The sequence below is a fragment of the Canis lupus genome, chromosome 1 (genome assembly GCF_048164855.1).
Source record: "Canis lupus baileyi chromosome 1, mCanLup2.hap1, whole genome shotgun sequence".
In the NCBI taxonomy this organism is placed as follows: domain Eukaryota; kingdom Metazoa; phylum Chordata; class Mammalia; order Carnivora; family Canidae; genus Canis; species Canis lupus.
Genome location: NC_132838.1, coordinates 106240984 through 106260855, shown reverse-complemented (window position 1 = coordinate 106260855; position 19872 = coordinate 106240984). Strand labels below are relative to the sequence as shown.

Here is a 19872-nt window from a genome sequence, read left to right as displayed (position 1 = left end):
ATTGAGTGTGACTGGAAACCTTTGGAGGATCTTGAGCAAAGTACCATGTGTGCTTTCATTCATTAGTTGTTCAGGAGATGTTACTGAGCATCTGCCAAATGACAGGCATTTCAGGTGCCAAAGATTCATCTATGAAAAAAATTTTTCTTCTTTTTAAAAGATTTTATTTATTTACTTATTTGAGAGAGAGAGAAAGAACATGAGTGGGGGGAGGGGCAGAAGGAGAGGGAGAAGTAGATGACCGTGCTGAGAAGGGAGCCTGATGTGGGGCTGGATCCCAGGACCCTAGGACCATGACATGAGCTGAAGGCAAATGCTTAACCCATTGAGCCACTCAGCTGCCCTTTTAAAGATTTTAAGTAACTTCTACACTGTGGGGCTTGAACTCATGATCCCAAGATCAAGAGCACATGCTCCACTGACTGAGCCACCCAGCTGCCCCATCTATGAAAAAAATTTTTCATCTTGTGCTCAATGAACTTTTAGTCTAGACAGAGGGATACAACCAAACCAATCAAACAAACAATTGAACAACAAATAAGTGACTACAATATGAAAGATAGACATATACTTTGGGGAAAATACAGGGTGCAGAGACTGAGAGTGCTGGGGAGATGGCTTATGCTTTTTTTTTGTTGTTGTTGTTGTTATTATTCTTTATTTATTGTGGTAAATTTACCACTTAGGTATCTTTAAATGTGCAGTTGTGCAACAGATTTCTAGAACATTTTCATCTTGCAAAACAAACTCTACATCTATCTATCGAACAGCAACTACCCACTTCCTCTGCCACTCCAGTCCCTGACAACCACTATTCTACTGTCTATTTCTGTAGATTCAATGACTTTAGATACCTCCCATAAATGAAATCTGCAGTTTTTGTCTTTTTGTGCCTGGCTTATTTCACTTAGCATAATGTCTTCTACGTTTATCCATGTTGTAGCCTGTGATAGGATGTCCTTCTTTCTAAAGATTTATATATTTTTTATTTGAGAGAGAGCAAGAGAGCACAGTGGGGGTGGGGAAGTGCAGAGGGAGAGGGAGAGAGAATCTCAAGCAGACTCAATGGAGGATTCAATCCCAGGACCCCAAAATCATGACGTGAGCTGAAATCAAGAGTCAGAGGCTCAACTGACTGGATCATCCAGGCACTGCAGGGTGCCCTTCTTTCTAAAGACTGAATAATATCCTGTTGTATGTATACAGCACATTTTCACCTGCTGATGGATATTAGGGATGCTTCCACCTGCCACCATTTTAAATAATGCTGCAATGAACATGGGTATGCAAATATATTTTTGAGATCCTGCTTTCTACTTTTTTTGCTAGATATTTGTAAGTGGAATTGCTGGATCATGAGAGTTTCATTTTAATTTTTTTGAGAAACTACCATACTATCTTCTCCAGTGGCGGTACCATTTTACTTTCCCACCAACAGTGCACAAAGGTTCATTTTTTCCCCACATCCTCATCAACATTTGCTATTTTTTTATTTTTTGCCTTTTTTAAAAAAATATTTTATTTATTTATTTGAAAGAGTGAGAGAGAGCACAACTGGGGGTGCAGGAGGGTCAGAAGGAGAGAGAGAGAGAGAAGCAGACTCTCCACTGAGCACAGCCTTACTCGAAGCTCAATCTCAGGACCCTGAGATCATGACCTGAGCTAAAGACAGATGCTTAACTGACTAAGCCACCCAGGTGTCCCTATTTTTTGCTTTTTATAGTGGGCATCCTCATGGGTGTGAGATGATACCTCATTGTAGTTTTGATGTGCATTTCTCCAATGATTAGCAGTGAGTGGTGTTTGTCTTTGCATAGGCTTGTTAGCCATTTGTATATCTTCTTTGGAGAAAGGTCTGATTCAAGATTTTTTACCCATTTAAAAAACTGAGTTATTTGGGTTTTTGTTGTTGACTTGACTTCTCTGTATATTCTGGATATTAACATCTTTCCAGATATATGATTTGCAAACATTCTCTGCCATTACATAAGCTACTGTGTGGTTTTTGTTAGTGATGATTAAGCACAGACATGAATGAGCCTCAAGAGCTTGCAATCTATTGTGATCAAAGAGCACTCTAGGTAGAAGAAATAGCAGGTGCAAATGCTCACACAGCAAACCAGTGAGGGGTGGACCATCAGTAAGTCTGTGTAATTAGAAGAAGGTAAGTGCCAACAGGCAGGAAATGAGTTTGGAGAAGTCAGGGTATGTGTAAATCATGTCTGTACATGTAGTCTACTGTGGGCATCTGGAGATGTTTGAGCAGAAGAAGGACATGATCTAGCTTTCATTTTCACAGATCCCTCTGGCTGCTGTGTGCAGAAGAGACTGCTTTGTCCAGCTTCTGGAGGCAGCTGTATAGTCCTGTTCTCTGTCTTCAAGGCCAGAAGCATTGCATCTTCAAATCCCACTCTTGTAAAGATAAAGACCCTTTTGATTACATCGACCACACCCAAAAGATCCAGGGCAATCTCCCCATTGCAATATCCTTAATTTAATCCCATCCCCAAAATCCCTTTTGCCATATAAGATAACACAGTCACAGGTCCCAGGGGATTAGAGTATAGGGCAGCTTTGAAGAGCTATTTTTCTTCCTGTTTCATAGGGATATAATTTCTTTGACTGACTGTCCTTCCACCAAACTGTGAGCTTCCTAAGAACAGGTGCAGTACCCAAATCAAGGCTTTGTAATTCTCTCTCCCTTACCCAATTCCTGTCCATTGTATCATAATTCACAATTAGGTACTTATTTTTTTAACTCCCTTCTTGCCTCCTCCCTCTGTTAAAAAGTAAGCTGCAGGGGGGAGAAAAAGAGTAAGTTGCGAGAGATCGGGGCCTATGTCTGCTGTATCCACTACAGTATATATGCAGTGTGCAGTTTAGGGCCTAACACACAGGGAGCCTCAGCAGAGCACCAGGCTTTGGTTTCACCAGAGACTTTGAACACGTTACTTCCTTGGTTCACTCTCTGTTTTCATAGCATTAAAGTGAGGACAATAATAATATATTCTTTATGGGGTTGTTGTGGGAGGTTAATGAGATTCATAAGCACCAAATAAAGTGCTATGTATTAAATATTTGAGGAGATTCAACAAAAACGTGCATGGGATGAATGGATGAAGGAATTCATGGGCCTCCCTCCTGGATGCTCTCTGATTTATCCTGTCCTCACTCCCTTTTCTCTCCCTACACTCAGAGTCCCCTGATTGAATCCCCAGCAGTCATTCTTCCCTCAGATGCGGCTACCCAGTCCTCAGGGGAGGAAGAAGAGCTCCATTATGCATCCCTCAGATTTGTGGGAAGGAGCCTTGGGGCAGACAGGAACAGGTGGCCCCTAGTATTGAGTACTCAGAATCAAGATTCACAAGTGAGAGACTGCTGAGACCCAGCCCTGGCTTGAGCATCTGACCCCTTGGGGATGGGATGGGGGTCAAAGAAAAAGTCAGAGGCTGATTCCTGTAGAATCAGAAGACCTCCAGGTGATGAGTTGTAAGTACAGTGGAAACAACACAGGCTTTGGAAACAGTTTCAAGTGCAAAGCCACACGCTGCCCCTTTATTAAGACACAGACCTTCCTGTGCCTCAGTTTCCTGCTCTGTGAAACAGGGATGAGAAGCCCTAGCTGCAAGTTCATGGTGAGAATTAACTGTAGGAAAATCCTGTCAGAATTCTTGGCACAAAGTGTATGCTCACCATATGCAGGATCCTTGTGCTTTGAGCACAAAAGCCTTCCTGAGAATTCTCTCGACTCTGGAGGGTTCCAGCAGCAGTCCTCACTCTCACTCTGCCTTCTACTGGAACACCCTCTCACCAGGCCTTCCTCTGCCTCTGTCCTTGAAAGTCAAGTTCAAGAGGTAGATTTCTGGGTTCAGAATGGAGTCAAGCAGCAGGACATGATCTTCCCCAATAGAGACAAACCAAACTTATGAGGAAGGTTCTCAAACATAAAAGTACGTATATATGTATACCCACATGAATTGACAAGTTGGTTCCCAAATTTACATAGAAATGTGAAGGACCTAGAACAGCAAAACAATCTGATGAAAGAAGAACACAGTTGGAGAAATAAGATTTTACAATAAAGCTAGAGTAATCAAGACACTGTGGTATGGAACAGAATAGTGTCCATAAATAAAGTGTGTATATATCGTTAATTGAACAAGTCCAAGCTTATTCAATTGGGATAGGAGGGACTTTTTAACAAATGGTGGTAGAACAAGTAGTTAAAAATTTGGAAACCATAAGCCTTGACCCCTTTCTCATGTCACATGCAAAAAATTAGTCTGAGATTAATCATAAACCTAAAAGTAAAAACTATAAAGATTTTATAATTGTGTTGTCTAGTGTGATAGTCACTAGCCACACATGGCATTTAAGATGTGCTGTACTAGGGGTGCCTGGGTGGCTAAGTTGTTTGAACATCTGAGTCTTGGTTTTGGTTTTGGCTTAGGTTTGGCTCTAGGTTCTGGGATAGAGCCCTATGTCTGGCTTGCTCAGTGGGGAGTCTGCTTGTCCCTCTCCCTCTTCTCCTCCTTCTGCTTGCATGCTCTCTTGCTCTCTCTCTCTCAAATAGATAAGTAAATCTTTTTTTTTAAGATGTGCTACACTTACTGTGAAAAAAAGAGATAAAAGACCTCAATAATTTTTAATATTGATCATCTGCTGGAATTATAATATTTTAGATATATTGGGTTAAATACATCATTATTAAAAAGTAATTTCACCAGTTTCTTTTTACCTTTTTTTATTATAGCTACTAGAATTATGAAACTACATATTTAACTTGCATTATATTTCTATCAGACAGAATTGCTCTAGAAGAAAAATTTAGGAGAATATCTATGGGTATGCAAAGATTTCTTACAGGGCATCCACAACAGTCAGCATTATATATATATATATTTTTTCATTATAAACTCCTGTTCATCAAAAGACATGATTGAAATGAAAAGGCAAGTCACAAAGTGGGAGAAAATATATATATGTATCCCTGAAAAGGGGCTTGAACTTAGAATATATAATTACCAGTTAATAACACAATAACCTAATTTTTTTAATGAGAAAAAAGACTCATTTATATATTTCATAAAAGAAGAGATCCAAATGGCCGGTAGGTACATGAAAGGTGGTCAACACCACTGGACATCAATGAAATGAAAATTCATCACAATGAAATGCCCTATCACATCTGCTAGAATGGCAGATGTGAAAATAAAAGCCTAAGCACACCAAATGTTGGAGAAGGTATGGAGGAATTGGAACTATTGTATATTTCTGGTGGGAATGTAAATAGTACAACCATGTGTTCTGTACAACAATGTAGTGGTTTTGTATACAGTTAAACATAATATACCCACTCTAAGTCCCAGCAATTCCACCCCTAGTTTTTATCCAAGAATGAAAACAAAGGTCCACACAAACATTTGCATGTGAATGTTTATAGCAGCATTATTCATAATACTAAAGGTAGAAACAATTCAAATGCCCATCAACAACAATAAAGCAACAACAAAAACAAATGCCCATAAATAAGTGAATGGATAACCAAAGTGCTATAGCCAAACAACAGAATACTACTAGTCAACATTAAAAGAAAAAAACATTTAACATTAATGACTTTCAAAAGCATATTGAGTGAAAGAAGCCAGATACAAAAGAATATACTCCAATTCCACTTAGATGAAGTCCAAGAAAAGATGAAACTAACCTATTGGAACAGAAATTCACAAAGGCAGCTGCCTCTCTTTTGAGAGTGTGTGGCTGGCAAATAACTTTAATGGCGCACAAGGAAACTCTGGGATGCAGGAAATATCATATATCTTGACTGGGATAGTAGTTACATGAGTGTATGTATTTATCAAAACTCATTGAATTATACATGTAAGATTAGTGTATTTTACTATATATAAATCTACCTTTGGTTAAAAAATAATAAAAATTTAACAATAATGGAAAGGCTTTAGATAAAATTCAACAGCCATATCTACTTAAGACTGTAAGGTGGGGGGATGATGCCTGGGTGGCTCAGCGGTTGAGCATCTGCCTTCTGCACAGGGTGTGATCCTGGAGACCCAGGATCAAGTTCTGTGTTGGATTCCCTACATGGAGCCTGCTTCTCCCTCTGCCTATGTTCTGCCTCTCTCTCTGTGTGTCTTTCATGAATAAATAAATAAAATCTAAAAAAACCCAAAAGACTGTAAGGTGGGGAGATGCAGGTTTAGATATAGAAATAGTATAATGCCCACCTCTGTCGATGGGTATATGCAGTGGTTAACTCAGGACGTGTTTGGTTTTCTATCAGGCAAATGAGATGGTTTCGGAAATATCTGTGAATCTATGCATTTTGACACACAGATATAGTGATTAAATAAGTGAGTGCAGAGATCACAAAAGGGCAAATCCATGAGAAGAACATAAGCATGCACACATCTATTTTCAATCTGCCTGTGCACATTGAAGATGATTCAGAAGACAATGCTGGTCAGCCCATATGAGGCAGGCTGTTAGCTGGTGGAAATGGGACAGGAGGCGCTAAAAGCCCTAGCCGGTTCTTCCTGCAGGTGATATTTTATTGTGTTTTAGCACAGCAGAGTGGTGCCAGGATGTGCGCTGGGCCCATAGCTTTATTGGGTTTTCTTTTCCTGATTATAAAAACAGTTTATACATTTTGTAAGAAAAAAAACCACTTTAGAACATACAGTAAAGTGCAAAGAAGGAAATTAAGAGATAGGACTGTTAATAGATAACATTTTCTGTATTATTTGTACAGGTGTGTATATATGTGTGTGTGTATATGTACACACATATATGTGTATATATGTACATATATAAGTATATATGTGTGTACATATACAACTGTAGAACAAATACATACATACTATACATATTATATCAGTCAATTAATCTATCCTTTTCATAATGATGGTCCTAGCAGGTACAACTTTATATTATGCTTTTCTAACAATGAATTATAAGCATTTGTTGCATCAGTGAGCACCCTTCCCCAGCATGGTGTCTAATGATGACAGTTAAGCTCAATTTGTGCCATGTTCATTTAAGCCATTCCTGGTTGTTGGGCATTTATAGTTTGTTCAGTTTCCCGGTCACTGGCAATGGTCGTCTTTGCATCTTCTATGGTGTTGCCATGGTGTCAAGCTAAGGAAAAGGAGAAGGCAGAAGTGCATTTGTTGGTGGAGAAGAGGCCTTGAAATTACAGCACAGTGCACCGCATATGACCCACCCCAGCCTACTCCCCATTGCCCATTCCCCCTCCTTGTTATGGGCTCCAGACTTCCTACAGGAACCTCCATCTCCCAACCTCAGGGCGACTGGGCCAGTTCCTTCTCTTGACTGTCTCCTCCACCTAGGCTCTGGACTGTCTCCAGCCTAACCCATCCCTATGGGAACTCTCTCAGCCCTCCTCCCTCATTCCACCTCACCTCCTTGCCCACCTGGTCTTGTCCTCATGGTCTGAGGTTAACACTCGTTTAACTGGCTCCGCCTATGGGGAGAAATCAGGGAAGATGTCATATCTCAGGTCTGTAGGAAACAGAGAATGCAGTAGAGTCCTGGGGAGATGCTGGTGTGGTAAGCTTCTTCTTTCTAAGCCCTCCTTGTGAAGGACCTCAGGAGTAGCAGGGGACAAATCTGAGAGCTTAACTTCTACACCAAGAGTCCTTCCTCCACATTCCCCATATGGTTCATCATTTCTGATGTCTTAAGGTCGCTGAAGGAAGATGTCATGGGCCAGCAGAGGTGGGGAGGTAAAAGGGGCTGAGTGTGCCTGGGGAAGGAGTTGGCACTACCTGGCCTAATTACTAGTGATAATAATAGTAAGTTATTTCACACCTATTATATTCCAGACACTATGGTAAATGATTTACAGACATTATATTGAACGCTCTCAATAGTCACACAAGGTAGAAATTTTAACCTCGTATTATGGATGAAGAAACAGTTCAGAAAGATAAAGGTACTTGCCTAAAGTCACACAGCTAGAAAATGACAGAGGCTAATATTCTGAACCTGGCCACTCTGACTCCCAGCCCTTTGTTCTCATGCATGCTAGCCTGAAGAACTAAGATCAAGGAGAATGTGGCACCTCTAAGGAGAATGAGGCAGTGGAGATGTTGGGTTCACTCCTGGCTGTGATGAGGGAGTTATGACTGGCTAGTTAGCTTCTTTCAGGCTATAGAAGAAAAATCAACATATATATATATATATATATATCCTAGAACCCCTCTTAAACTGCCTAGAGTTTAATCATGACTAGTTTGGAAAAGTACATTGGATGATGATATTATTAATAATAATACCTCAGATTTTGTTGAGCCCTTACTGTGTCCCATGCTTTGTTCCAAGCTATTTATCAGTGCTACCTTACTTTATTCCCATAGTAGATATCCCTGTGAGGTCAGCACCAGTATCACTTGCATTTTACACATGGCAAACTAAAGCACGAATGGGCTGTCATCCTGATGGTCAATACTGTAGGCTTCTTGATAGAGAAATTGTGCAATGATCACAGATTGGCTCCATATCAAAATACTAAAATGATTTGAAAAAAGAATGCATCTTCTAAAACCTTCACCATCATCACCACAATCAATACCATCACCATTACCATCATTACCACCACCACCACCACCACCACCACCACCATCACCACCATCACCACCATCACCACCATCACCACCACCACCACCACCACCACTTTAGCATCACCAACATCATCAGTGTCAACATCATTTCCATCATCACTGCTATCTGTAACATCTACTGCAATAGTTCTCAAACAAGACAATTTTGCCCTCCTTGGGACATTTCTAATGCCTACAGTCATTTTTGGTGGTATAAACTGAGATTGAAGAAGGTTATTCCTACAGATATCAAGTGGGTAGAGGCCAGAGATGCTCATGCTACAGTGCACAGGACAGCCTTATCCCCTTCCCCTGAAATAATTATCTGGCCCCAAATATCAATAATACTGAGCTTGAGAAATTCTGATCTACTCTGTACTGAGAATACTGATAATTGCTTCATCCTCCAAGAATTGTGTGTACCCCCCATATCTCCCTTCAGGGGGGTGTTACCCTTCATATCCTCCAAATGAGCTAAGAGGACCTGAGAGGAGTGTGATCTACTCAAGGTCACACTCAGACAGCTAGAGGCAGAGCTGGGATTGGAATCCTGATTAGAATTTTCCTCTGCCCAATCTCTTCCCCTGCTTAGTTGACTCTACTACCTGTTTCCCTGACTTCATGTGGTAACTAGTAACTACCATGTACCAGACACATGCTGGATGCTTGAAACCCACCCTGTTCATTCTCATGGATGCCCCTCCAGGTCAACTTCCATATCAACATCATAAACACAAAGAAACTGGGCTGAAAAGAAGTCACTGGGTGAAACCCTATTGCTGTGTAGAAGCATGACTGCCTCTACACCCTCCCTCTCTGCCACTGGCTTCTGGTCTTCCACCTATCTGTCTGCCCCAAATGATTCCTGACAACCCATTCCTGCCTTGTCCCTTCCCCTCCTGTCTCTGCCTTCTCCCGTTAGGGGAGTGCTCTTGAGACCCAGTCCTGAGCCAGCACCCAACCCTCGACCCAGGGCAACAGGCACCTGATGGATAAATTGCTGATCAAGCCGTAGATCAGGATTCCACAGATGTAGAGGCTGCCCAGGACTATCATCACAATGAGCCACACCACTTTGGCTCCTGAGATGTAGAAACCTCTGTTTACAACAACAGGAATGTTCCCTGGAGAAGAGGATACAAGGGGGTCAGGAATACCACCACTCAACCCTTCGTTCACCACACATCTGTTCTTCAGAGATTTATCAATCAACATCTGATATGTTCTAAGTGCTAGGAATTCAGTGAACAAAACAAACTTCTTGCCCTCATGGGGCTGGCATTCCAGCTGGGAAGTGGACAGTTGACGACAAAGCAAAGAGATGTCTGATATGATTGCAGGCTGCAAGAAGTACTCTGAAAAAGAATAAACCCACTCAAGGGGATAGAGTGACAGGATCAGGGGTGCTGGTTACACAGGGTCATTAACCTATTGCACAGGTATTCACTGAGCGCCAACAATGTGCCAGGCACCATTCTAAGCACTGGGGACAAAAGGTGAGCAAACAGCTCTCCCAGCTTCTATCCTCCTGAAGCTCACAGTCCAGTGGAGTAAGAAAGGTGTAAATCAGTTGGTACATAATCATTCACAGTTGGTTGGTCATGTCTAGTGTGTAGCAGATGCTTTAGTAAATAGTGTGGAGTGACCAGAATAAATGTCTTCAGCCCACATTCAGTTGTGTATGTGGCTTTCTCTAGGACAAGCCAGGCTGATAGATTCTCATGCATTGTCTGATTTAATTCTACCAGAAACCCTGTCATATAGGGACCCTTTTAATCTCGACACTACATATAGGGAAACTGAGGCTCAGAGAGGAGCTCTTCCTATATATACATTCATTCCCAAGCTAAGTTCCAGACATCACATCCACAACAGATCTCTGCTTCCCCTGACCTTTCTACTTTCTCATATTGAGGCAATCAAGCAAAATAGCTGTGGACATAGGCTGTGAGGTTGGATTGCCAGAGTTTGAACCCAGCCTCTTCTGTTGATTGGAACTGGAATCTTGAATAAAGCGCTCCAACTTCCCATAGCTCATTTTTCTTATCTGTAAGTGGAGGTGGTGTTAACAACAGTCGCTGTGAGGGTCATACAGGTTAGAATGGTGGCTGGCACACAGTAAGTGCCCAGTGAATGTTGGCTGACCATATCTTCCAGGGATCCACCCTTGCTCTGACCAGAGATCTCTGAGGGCTTCATAGAGGAGGCAGCTTTGGACTTGGACCTTAGAGGATGGGGACATTTTACTCAACCATTGTAAGCATGGCATTGCAAGGTGGAGATGGCATTCACAATGACAGGCACTATTTAGGCAAAAGCATGGAGTTGAGGGATGCCTGGGTGGCTCAGCGGCTGAGCATCTGCTTTCAGCTCAGAGCATGATTCTGGGGTCCTCGGATCAAGTCCCGCATTGGGCTCCCTGCAGGGAGCCTGCTTCTGCCTCTGTCTATGTATCTGCCTATCTCTTTGTGTCTCTCATGAATAAATAAATAAAATCTTTAAAAAATAAAAGCATTGGGAGGAGAAGATTTGGGGAGCATGAGCCCCAGAGGGGAGCTGCTGTACTCACGGGGTGTCTGGATCTGGAATTCTCTGTACATCGTCAGCTGGGTCACGGGGTTGTCCACGATGCATCTGTATCTGCCCATCTGTTCCCAGGCCAGACTTGGGAGAGTGATGCTTGCATCTGAGAAGCTTAGGAGAGAGCCATTGTGGCTCCAATGATACTTGGGACTTGGAACAGAAAAGGCAGTACACGCCATATCCACCTGGGAGCCTATCTTAGCAGATAGGACACCTTTGAAGATACTGGGACTGGTACTCAGCAACACTTCATCTGGCCCATCTGCAGAGACAGAGCAGGAGACCAGAGCTATGTTTCTGACCTTGGGACCTTGTCTCTTTCCCTCAGCCCACATGTAGTCCTCCTTGACCAGGAGGTGCCCCTACGCTGCACCCCAAGCATCCCCTAGACCCAACACACACAAGGCAGCTGTGCCAACAACACAACTATAATTACAACATCTTCTGTTATCAAGCACCTACTATGAGCCAGCCCCATGATAGCTCTTCATGTCACAATAAAATACGAATAGAAGCAACACATCAGATTCTGTGTGTTTTTAGATTTAGGTGTGAAAACCATTCAAGACTTGTGCTTTTTCACAGTGGAAAGATGTGAAAGAGTTTGGTAAATGTGAAAAGTCCCAGAATGTTGGAAAGACCCAAGGTTCATTGTATTTATAAGTCAATGTCTTTGACTTACAAGACCTGTTTGAGATTTTGGGGAGGTCTGGCTAGGTTGTATACTTGCCTTGGCAGGAAATCAAAGGATTATGGAGAAAAGAGAATGTGTGAGACTTTCATTTAGCTTTAAAATAGAACTGTCTGTTTAAGAGAGTGCAGTCAGTTCAATCTGACTACAAAGGAAAAATGAAGGGGATTTTACCAAATTTAGAAAACCAGAATAAAAAGATCAATAAATCTGAAGGCTCAAGAGAATGTGGGATTTGAATATTTAATAAACTGTCATTTTTTAAGAGACTATTAGTTGTAAGCAGTCTCCTCTTTACAAAAGCCAGCTCTGAACAAATTTCGCACTATTTCTAATCTGAGGAGTAGGAATTAGGGTCCCTGTTTTAAATAGCAGATTGTTCTGTGCAGTGAGGGTGATTCTAAGTCCAAAGAGCTGAGATTCAAACCCAGATCCAGTGGTCCATGGGCTGGCTCATGGTGTTTCCTCTCTCTAGTTCTGCCTGTCTTATTGTTATGTCACTGGAAGGCCCTGTGCCCACCACTGGCATCACTCTCATGGCCCCAGACCACTCACAGGCCACAGTTAGAGAGAGAATTTCACTCCTCCGAGGAATCTCCATGATAGTATCTATCTCACAATAAAGTGCTCTGTCTCGGCGGGTGACCCTGTGGATGATGAGGGTCTGGAGGTCCGGGGAGATTGTCATCCGGTCATTGCTGGATACCAGTGTGTAATCCACGTACCACCTGATATTGGTGGCATTGGTGTAGCAAATGGCAGCCACAGAATCCACGTCCTCTACCACAGAGCTGGTGTTGGCCCAGATCTCTGGGTTGCTTTCCAACTCTGGGGGAAATAGGAAGAAGTCATTAGGGTAGGGTCTGCCACCTTAAGCTCTGCTCCTCTTCAAAGGGGACTCTGGGGTAGGTTGATGAGAAGCCAAGAGTTGTAATATGGGGTGTGGGGTCTTGGCAAAGGAACACCCCTAGAGCTGAGAGGGACAGAAAAGTAGGGAGTGGGCATGAGTAGTTGAGATGTGGGCACTAGTCTGAGTGCACCGTCCTATGCTCTGGGTCATCACTGTGGCATCCACTACAATAATGGTGAGCTCCTGGGATGGGTATGTAGCCTAATGGTAGTTTCTGAACCCAGAACCTAAAATCAGAACACCCCCAACTGAGGAACCATGGGTAGAATTCAAAGTGACAGGTGGTATTTGGATTCTCTATAATAATTGCTCCCATTATCTAAGTCCCATTCACTTTACAAATACCCCACCCAATCATACAACAGACAACGGTAGATACTATCCTCAGGCTACAGATGAGGAAACTGAGAACACCACGGAGGGGAAGACAAAGGCTCAGGGCCATGTGACATATACACAGTCAGAGGTAAACATAGGGCTTCCTGTCTCCAAGTCCACATTCTGCCCCCTAGACCTATGGAGCCTCCAGGAGCTGTCTGTAGTAGATAGAACTCCAAGATGGACCCATGATCTCCAGGCTATATAATCCCTGCCCTTCAAATGTGGGCGAAACCCATGATTTTCTTCTAACCTACACAACATGGCAAAAGTAATGGGCTGTCATTCTAAGTGTTACCTTATGTCATATAAGACTCCTACTTAACAGACCAGAGAGAGAGAATTCAGCTGACCTTGAAGAAGCAAAGAACCATGACGTGAAATGCCCATGGACAGAGCCACACACGAGCCCACAGCCCTGATTCAACACCTTGTGAGTCTCATAGCATAGCACTGTCCCAGACTTTTGACCCACAGGAATGTGTCATAATAAGTGGGTGCTGCTTGAAACTACTATTTATGGCTCTGTGTTATGCAATGATGCATAACTGATACCCTGATGGAGCATGTAAAGGAGATGACTGACCCATCTCTGCGGGAGAAGCTAGCCTACCATCTGCTGAGGCCCACTGTCACCTTGGGGTAGAGGAAGCTTGGATAGTATGATCTCTAAGGGACCTCACTCCCAAAGCCCCCAGGTCCGATGGAAATAGGGCAGCCTGCCAACTCACCTTGAATTTCAAGCCAGCCAGTTGCTCTCTGGGTCTCATTGCCTGTGTCCACCCTTACAGTGTAGTTCCCTGTGTCACTAAATGCAGATCTCCTGATCACCAGGTCACCCAACCTGGTCACATTCTCCCGGCCGCTGAACATAGGCCCAGATAGCCAGGAATTGAAGGGAGGTTTGTAGCTGACAATCATATTTTCCACAGTGTCCTCTGCACCACGGTGCCAACTGTATTCCTGAGCATCTTGGGTGGCATTCTCGAGGACCAGGACAGTCCGAAATCCCTTGACTCCTATAAGTGAGTCTGGGCTGATGAACATTTGGCCAAAGGCTTGGTGGATCCCACAGGCCAGCAGACTGGCTGAAGAGGACAAATAGAATACACATACATGAGAGAGAGAGAAAAGAGAAAGTGAGAAGAGAGATTGATTTACACCATCCAGGCCATGATCCCCAGGGACAGCGGTAAACAAGCCATGAGTTTTTAGCTCCCCTGCTTGTCTCCTCCTCCCCATCCCCTCAGCCTCTGCCCTGGTCCATTCCATCCTCATCTTCTTCCAGCCTGGTTTCCTCTTTGGACACTCAGTCTCCAACCCATCCTCATATGACAGTTAGGTGGATCCTTATAAAGACCCAGTTATGACCCTGCTCTCCCCCTGTTCAGGTACCTTCCATGGCTCCCTGTCACTCCACAGATAAAGTTCGAACTCAGCATGGTGTATAAGACAGTCTTAGAGAGAGCTAGTCTTTATGACTCTCATCTAGTCTCCTTTTGGATCACACCACCCCACCTCATTATCCCATGAACTCCCTTATTCATGTGTGCATTTATGCATTCATTTATCAGAAGACATAGTATCTATACTGTGTGCCCCAGACATAGATAGCTCTCTTGATACCACATTCTCTCTTTTGACTTCAGGCTTTCACACATGCTGTTCCCTGTTTCTGGCACACAGATCCCTGCTCCCTCCTCCCCATCCCCATCCCCTTTGTCAGCTCACTTCTACTCATCTTTAAGTTCTCAGGTCTGATATCCCCTCCTCCCTAGTCTGGGTCAGATGGCCACTTAGGGCTCCCCCAGCCTCCTGGGCCACCTCATCCCCATCCCTGTCACTCTGAGTCATCAGAGTCTGGAGATAGATCTCATCTCACTCTAGACTCTGAACTCCATGAGGCTGTCTCAGCCACCACCACATCGCAGCATCTCTGAGCATGGGGCAGAACCTAGTGAGAGTGCTTGGCTGATATCAAGGGTGGGTGGATAAAGCCCCCCAAGACTATCTACACATGTCTTTGACTTAGCATCTAAATTCAGTGGAGTGCATGTGAATGTGGGTAATAATCTGTCATCACCTAAGACATGGAGATCCATTGTCTGTGTAGCCAAACACAGACTGGCTACCTCTGAGGCTGCTTTGAGGCAAAGACACCTGAGACTCTCCCCTCTCCCGACTCCAGGCCACAGAGTAGCCAGCAAGACATGAGAGTTGTCCCTGTCAGTGGGGCTGAGAGGTTCCTGGAGAGAAGTGAGGGGTTTGGAAGGAGTCCAGCTAGAGAGGTGGGGGAGGGGATCAGGGCAGACTAGGCACCCAGAGGAGATGTTTTCTGAGTGGGGGTCCAGGTTCATCACTCCTGAGGGTGGATGGGGATGAACACTGTGCGTGCATGTGTGTGTGTGTGTGTGTGTGTGTGTAAGACAGAAAATGTTTCTATAGGTGAAGTACGCCCAGGTCTGTGAGCTCATGAAAGTCCCGATGCCAGCCTTGCCCCCCTCTCCTCTACCACTCCGCTGTCCTGTGGGTTCAGCTCTCTTACCTAGGAGAACCATCTTCCTCCATAGTCTGCATCTGGGTCTGGAAGGATCCATGGGTTCCACAGGTCCTCCTGGGCTAGGTGTCTGTCCAGGGGCTGGACAGCCTCCTCTGCTTCTTCACAGACCTGCATCTCTAGCTTTGGGCTGCTAGTCCCCACCCTCGTCCTGCGCCCCAGGGTGGACTCTGAACCATGGTGCAGGCGGGACTAGGGAGGAGATGCTTGGAGAATTGTTATCTTTATGACTCTGGGGTGCTTTTAGCTTACTATTTACTCACCTCATTTTTTTAAAGCTTATTTATAGCATTATTTAAGCTTATTTATACCTGGTCAAAAAAAGAAACCCTTATGCTCACTTTTAGGAAAACTGGAAAATACTGAAAAGCACAATAAATATGAGACATCAGACTTTTTGAACATGGACAGTTATTCATTTTCATTTTTCCTGATCCCTGCAAAACTCAAATTTTAAATTGTGTTGTCTCATTTGATGAGGGGCTGCTTCTCCCTCCCTAAAACCAACAGCTTATTCTAAGTCTGTCTCCAGGTCAGCAAATCTTCCTCCACCTTGACATTTGGAGTAGCTGCTGGGTGTGCTATTGCGTGCCTAGGCCAAAATGTATAGAACCCATTCCTTTGTGTTGGATCTTCAAAGTTAGTAATAGAAGTACTACAGAGACAGAGCAGAGTGTGCTCAAGGGGGCGAGGCACTGATCATGTGGGATGTGTCTGCATCTGGATACTCCACGGAGAAAAGGGAAACATGGGGACACAGAGATCCAGACAGGCTAACTGAGAAGGCAGGCAGAGGGGAGACCCCAGAATTAGTCAATCGACAAGTCTTTCAAGCTGGACTTAGGAGTATGTCCGTCTTTCATTTTCATGACAACAACTACTACTTTTTTTTTTTTTAAGATTTTATCTATTTATTCATGAGAGACACACAGAGAGAGAGAGAGGCAGAAACACAGGCAGGGGGAAGCAGGCTTCCTGCAACGGCCCAATCCAGGACCCCAGGATCACGACCAGAGCCAAAGGCAGCGCTCAACCACTGAGCCACTCAGGTGCCCCAACAAATACTATTTTCATTTCAAAATCAATGCATGGGTCATACAAGTTTTGGAAAATTCTTTTTTTTTAAGGTTTTATTTACTTATTTGACAGAGAGAGAGAGCATGAGCAGGGAGAGCAGCAGGCAGAGGGAGAAGCAAGCAGGCTTTTTGCTGAGCAGGGAGCCCAATGTTCAATCCTGGGACCCTGGGATCATGATCTGAGCCTGAAAGCAGATGCTTTACTGACTGAGCCACCCAGGCACCCCTGGAAAATTCTTAAGAAAGAAAAATAGAATTAATACTCTTTTGGGGGCGCCTGACTCAGCCATTTAAACACCTGCCTCTAGCTCAGGTCATTATCTCAGACTCCTGGGATCAGCCCTGCATTAGGCTCCCTGCTCAGCAGGGAGTCTACTTTCCCTCTCCCTCTGCCCCTTCCCCTTTGCTCATGCTTTCTCTCTCAAATAAATAAATAAAATCTTTTTAAAAAATACTCTTTTAGTTATTAATTTTATTAGTTTTAAACTATTATGAATACTTATCTAAATATATATGTGAACATATTAATATTTATAATAAATATTTAAATATACCTACACATATTTATACATTCATAATTTTACATTTATAAATTTATAAATAAATAAAACACTTTATAAATAAAATATATAATTATTTATCAGAATTTAATTACTACTATTCAAAAGTCACCTGTAACAGATCACCCAGAGATAAAACCAGAGTTGTTATCTGAAACTTTTCAGGTTTTTTAATTTTATTTTTATTTTATTTTTTTGTATATTTTTTATTGGAGTTCTATTTGCCAACATACAGTATAACACCCAGTGCTCATCCTGTCAAGTGTCCCCCTCAGTGTCTGTCACCCAGTCACCCCATCCCCCCACCCACTTCCTCTTCCACTATCCCTTGTTCGTTTCCCAGAGTTAGGAGTCTCTCATGTTTTGTCATCCTCTCTGATTTTTCCCACTCATTTTCTCTCCTTTCCCCATAATCCCTTTCATTTTTTTTTATATTCCCCATATGAGTGAAACCATATAATTATAGTCCTTCTCCAATTGACTTACTTCACTCAGAATAATACCCTCCAGTTCCAACCATGTCGAAGTAAATGGTGGGTATTCGTTGTTTCTAATGGCTGAGTAATATTCCATTGTATACATAGACCACATCTTCTTTATCCATTCATCTTTCGATGGACACCGAAGCTCCTTCCACTAGTTTGGCTATTGTGGACATTGCTGCTATAAACATTGCAGTGCAGGTGTCTCAGCTTTTCACTGCATCTGTATCTTTGGGGAAAATAAATCCCCAGCAGTGCAATTGCTGGGTGGTAGGGTAGCTCTATTTTTAACTCCTTGAGAAATCTCCACACAATTTTCCAGAGTGGCTGTACCAGTTCACATTCCCACCAACAGTGCAAGAGGGTTCCCCTTTCTCCACATCCTCTCCAACATTTGTTGTCTCCTGTCTTGTTAATGTTCACCATTCTCACTGGTGTGAGGTGGTATCTCATTGTGGTTTTGATTTGTATTTCCCTGATGGCAACTGATGCAGAGCATTTTCTCTTGCGCTTGTCAGGCATGTTTATGTTTTCCTTGGTGAAATTTCTGTTCATGTCTTTTACCCATTTCATGATTGGATTGTTTGTTTCTTTGCTGTTGAGTTTAAGAAGTTCTTTATAGATCTTGGATACTAGCCCTTTATCTGATACGTCATTTGCAAATATCTTCTCCCATTCTGTAGGTTGTCTTTTAGTTTTGTTGATTGTTTCTTTTGCTGTGCAGAAGGTTTTTATCTTGATTAGGTCTCAATAGTTCATTTTTAATTTTGTTTCCCTTGCCTTCATAGATGTATCTTGCAAGAAGTTGCTGTGGCCAAGGCATTCAAATTGGCAAAGAAGAAGTCAAACTCTCCCTCTCCGCAGATGACATGATACTGTACATAAAAAACCCAAAATACTCCACCCCAATATTGCTAGAACTCATACAGCAATTTGGCAGCGTGGCAGGATACAAAATCAATGCCTAGAAATCAGTGGCATTTCTATACACTAATATTGAGATTGAAGAAAGAGAAATTAAGGAATCAAACCCATTTACAATTGCACCCAAAAGCATAAGATACCTAGGAATAAACCTAACCAAAGAGGTAAAGGATCTATACCATAAAAACTACAGAACATTTCTGAAAGAAATTGAGGAAGACACAAAGAGATGGAAAAATATTCCATGTTCATGGATTGGAAGAATTAATATTGTGAAAATGTCAATGCTACCCAGGGCAATTTACACGTTCAATGCAATCCCTATCAAAATACCATGGACTTTCTTCAGAGAGTTGGAACAAATCATCTTAAGATTTGTGTAGAATCAGAAAAGACCCAGATTAGCCAGGGGAATATTGAAAAAGAAAACCAGAGCCAGGGGCATCATAATGCCTGTTCTCAAGTTGTACTACAAAGCTGTGATCATCAAGACAGTGTGGTACTGGCAAAAAAACAGACACATAGATCAATGGAACAGAATAGAGAACCCTGAAATGGGGCCTCAACTCTATGGTCAACTAATATTCGAAAAAGCAGGAAAGACTATTCACTGGAATCAGATTTTTTTTTAAGAAAAAAATTTAATTTATTTATTTAAGAGAGAGAGAGCATGAGCAGGGGGAGAGGCAGAGGGAGAAGCAGACTCCCCGCTGAGCAGGGTGCCTAAAATGGGGTTCAATTCCAGGACCCGGAGATCAGGGCCTCAGCCAAAGGTAGACACTTAACCTACTGAACCACCCAGGTACCCTGAAACTTTTCAGTTTTGATATGTAATACATACTCACGCACACATGCATATTTTTACCAAGGTGGTATCATACCATTCAATACCCTTCTTTATTTTGGCTTCTCTAATATTAAACCCAAGTTTAGTCAGAGGAGGGTAAATACACACCTCAGAGTGTCCAGAGGTTTATTCAGTATCTCTGAAGTCTCCTGCTATGTTCTGAAAACCCATATGAATATTTGCAGCATATTGCAAAACACATCTGTATTTGTTTTAATAGGAAAA

At 42.8% G+C, this 19872-nt stretch overlaps 1 protein-coding gene across 2 annotated transcripts; it reads right to left on the bottom strand.

Moving 5' to 3' along the window:
- Window positions 1-5116: 5116 nt before the first annotated feature.
- On the bottom strand, window positions 5117-15882 carry CEACAM18 (CEA cell adhesion molecule 18). Of its 2 annotated transcripts, none has more exons than XM_072810593.1 (7): window positions 15747-15882; window positions 13933-14289; window positions 12469-12741; window positions 11209-11484; window positions 9625-9763; window positions 7440-7501; window positions 5117-7155 (listed from the first exon to the last, which is right to left on the bottom strand). In XM_072810593.1, the coding sequence occupies exons 1-6, from the start codon at window positions 15796-15798 to the stop codon at window positions 7477-7479; spliced, it is 1122 nt and encodes a 373-aa protein (XP_072666694.1). In that variant the 5' UTR covers window positions 15799-15882; the 3' UTR covers window positions 5117-7155; window positions 7440-7476. The 2 variants fall into 2 exon arrangements, with proteins under 2 accessions (XP_072666694.1, XP_072666758.1); XM_072810657.1 differs by having other exon boundaries at window positions 7452-7501.
- Window positions 15883-19872: the final 3990 nt, after the last annotated feature.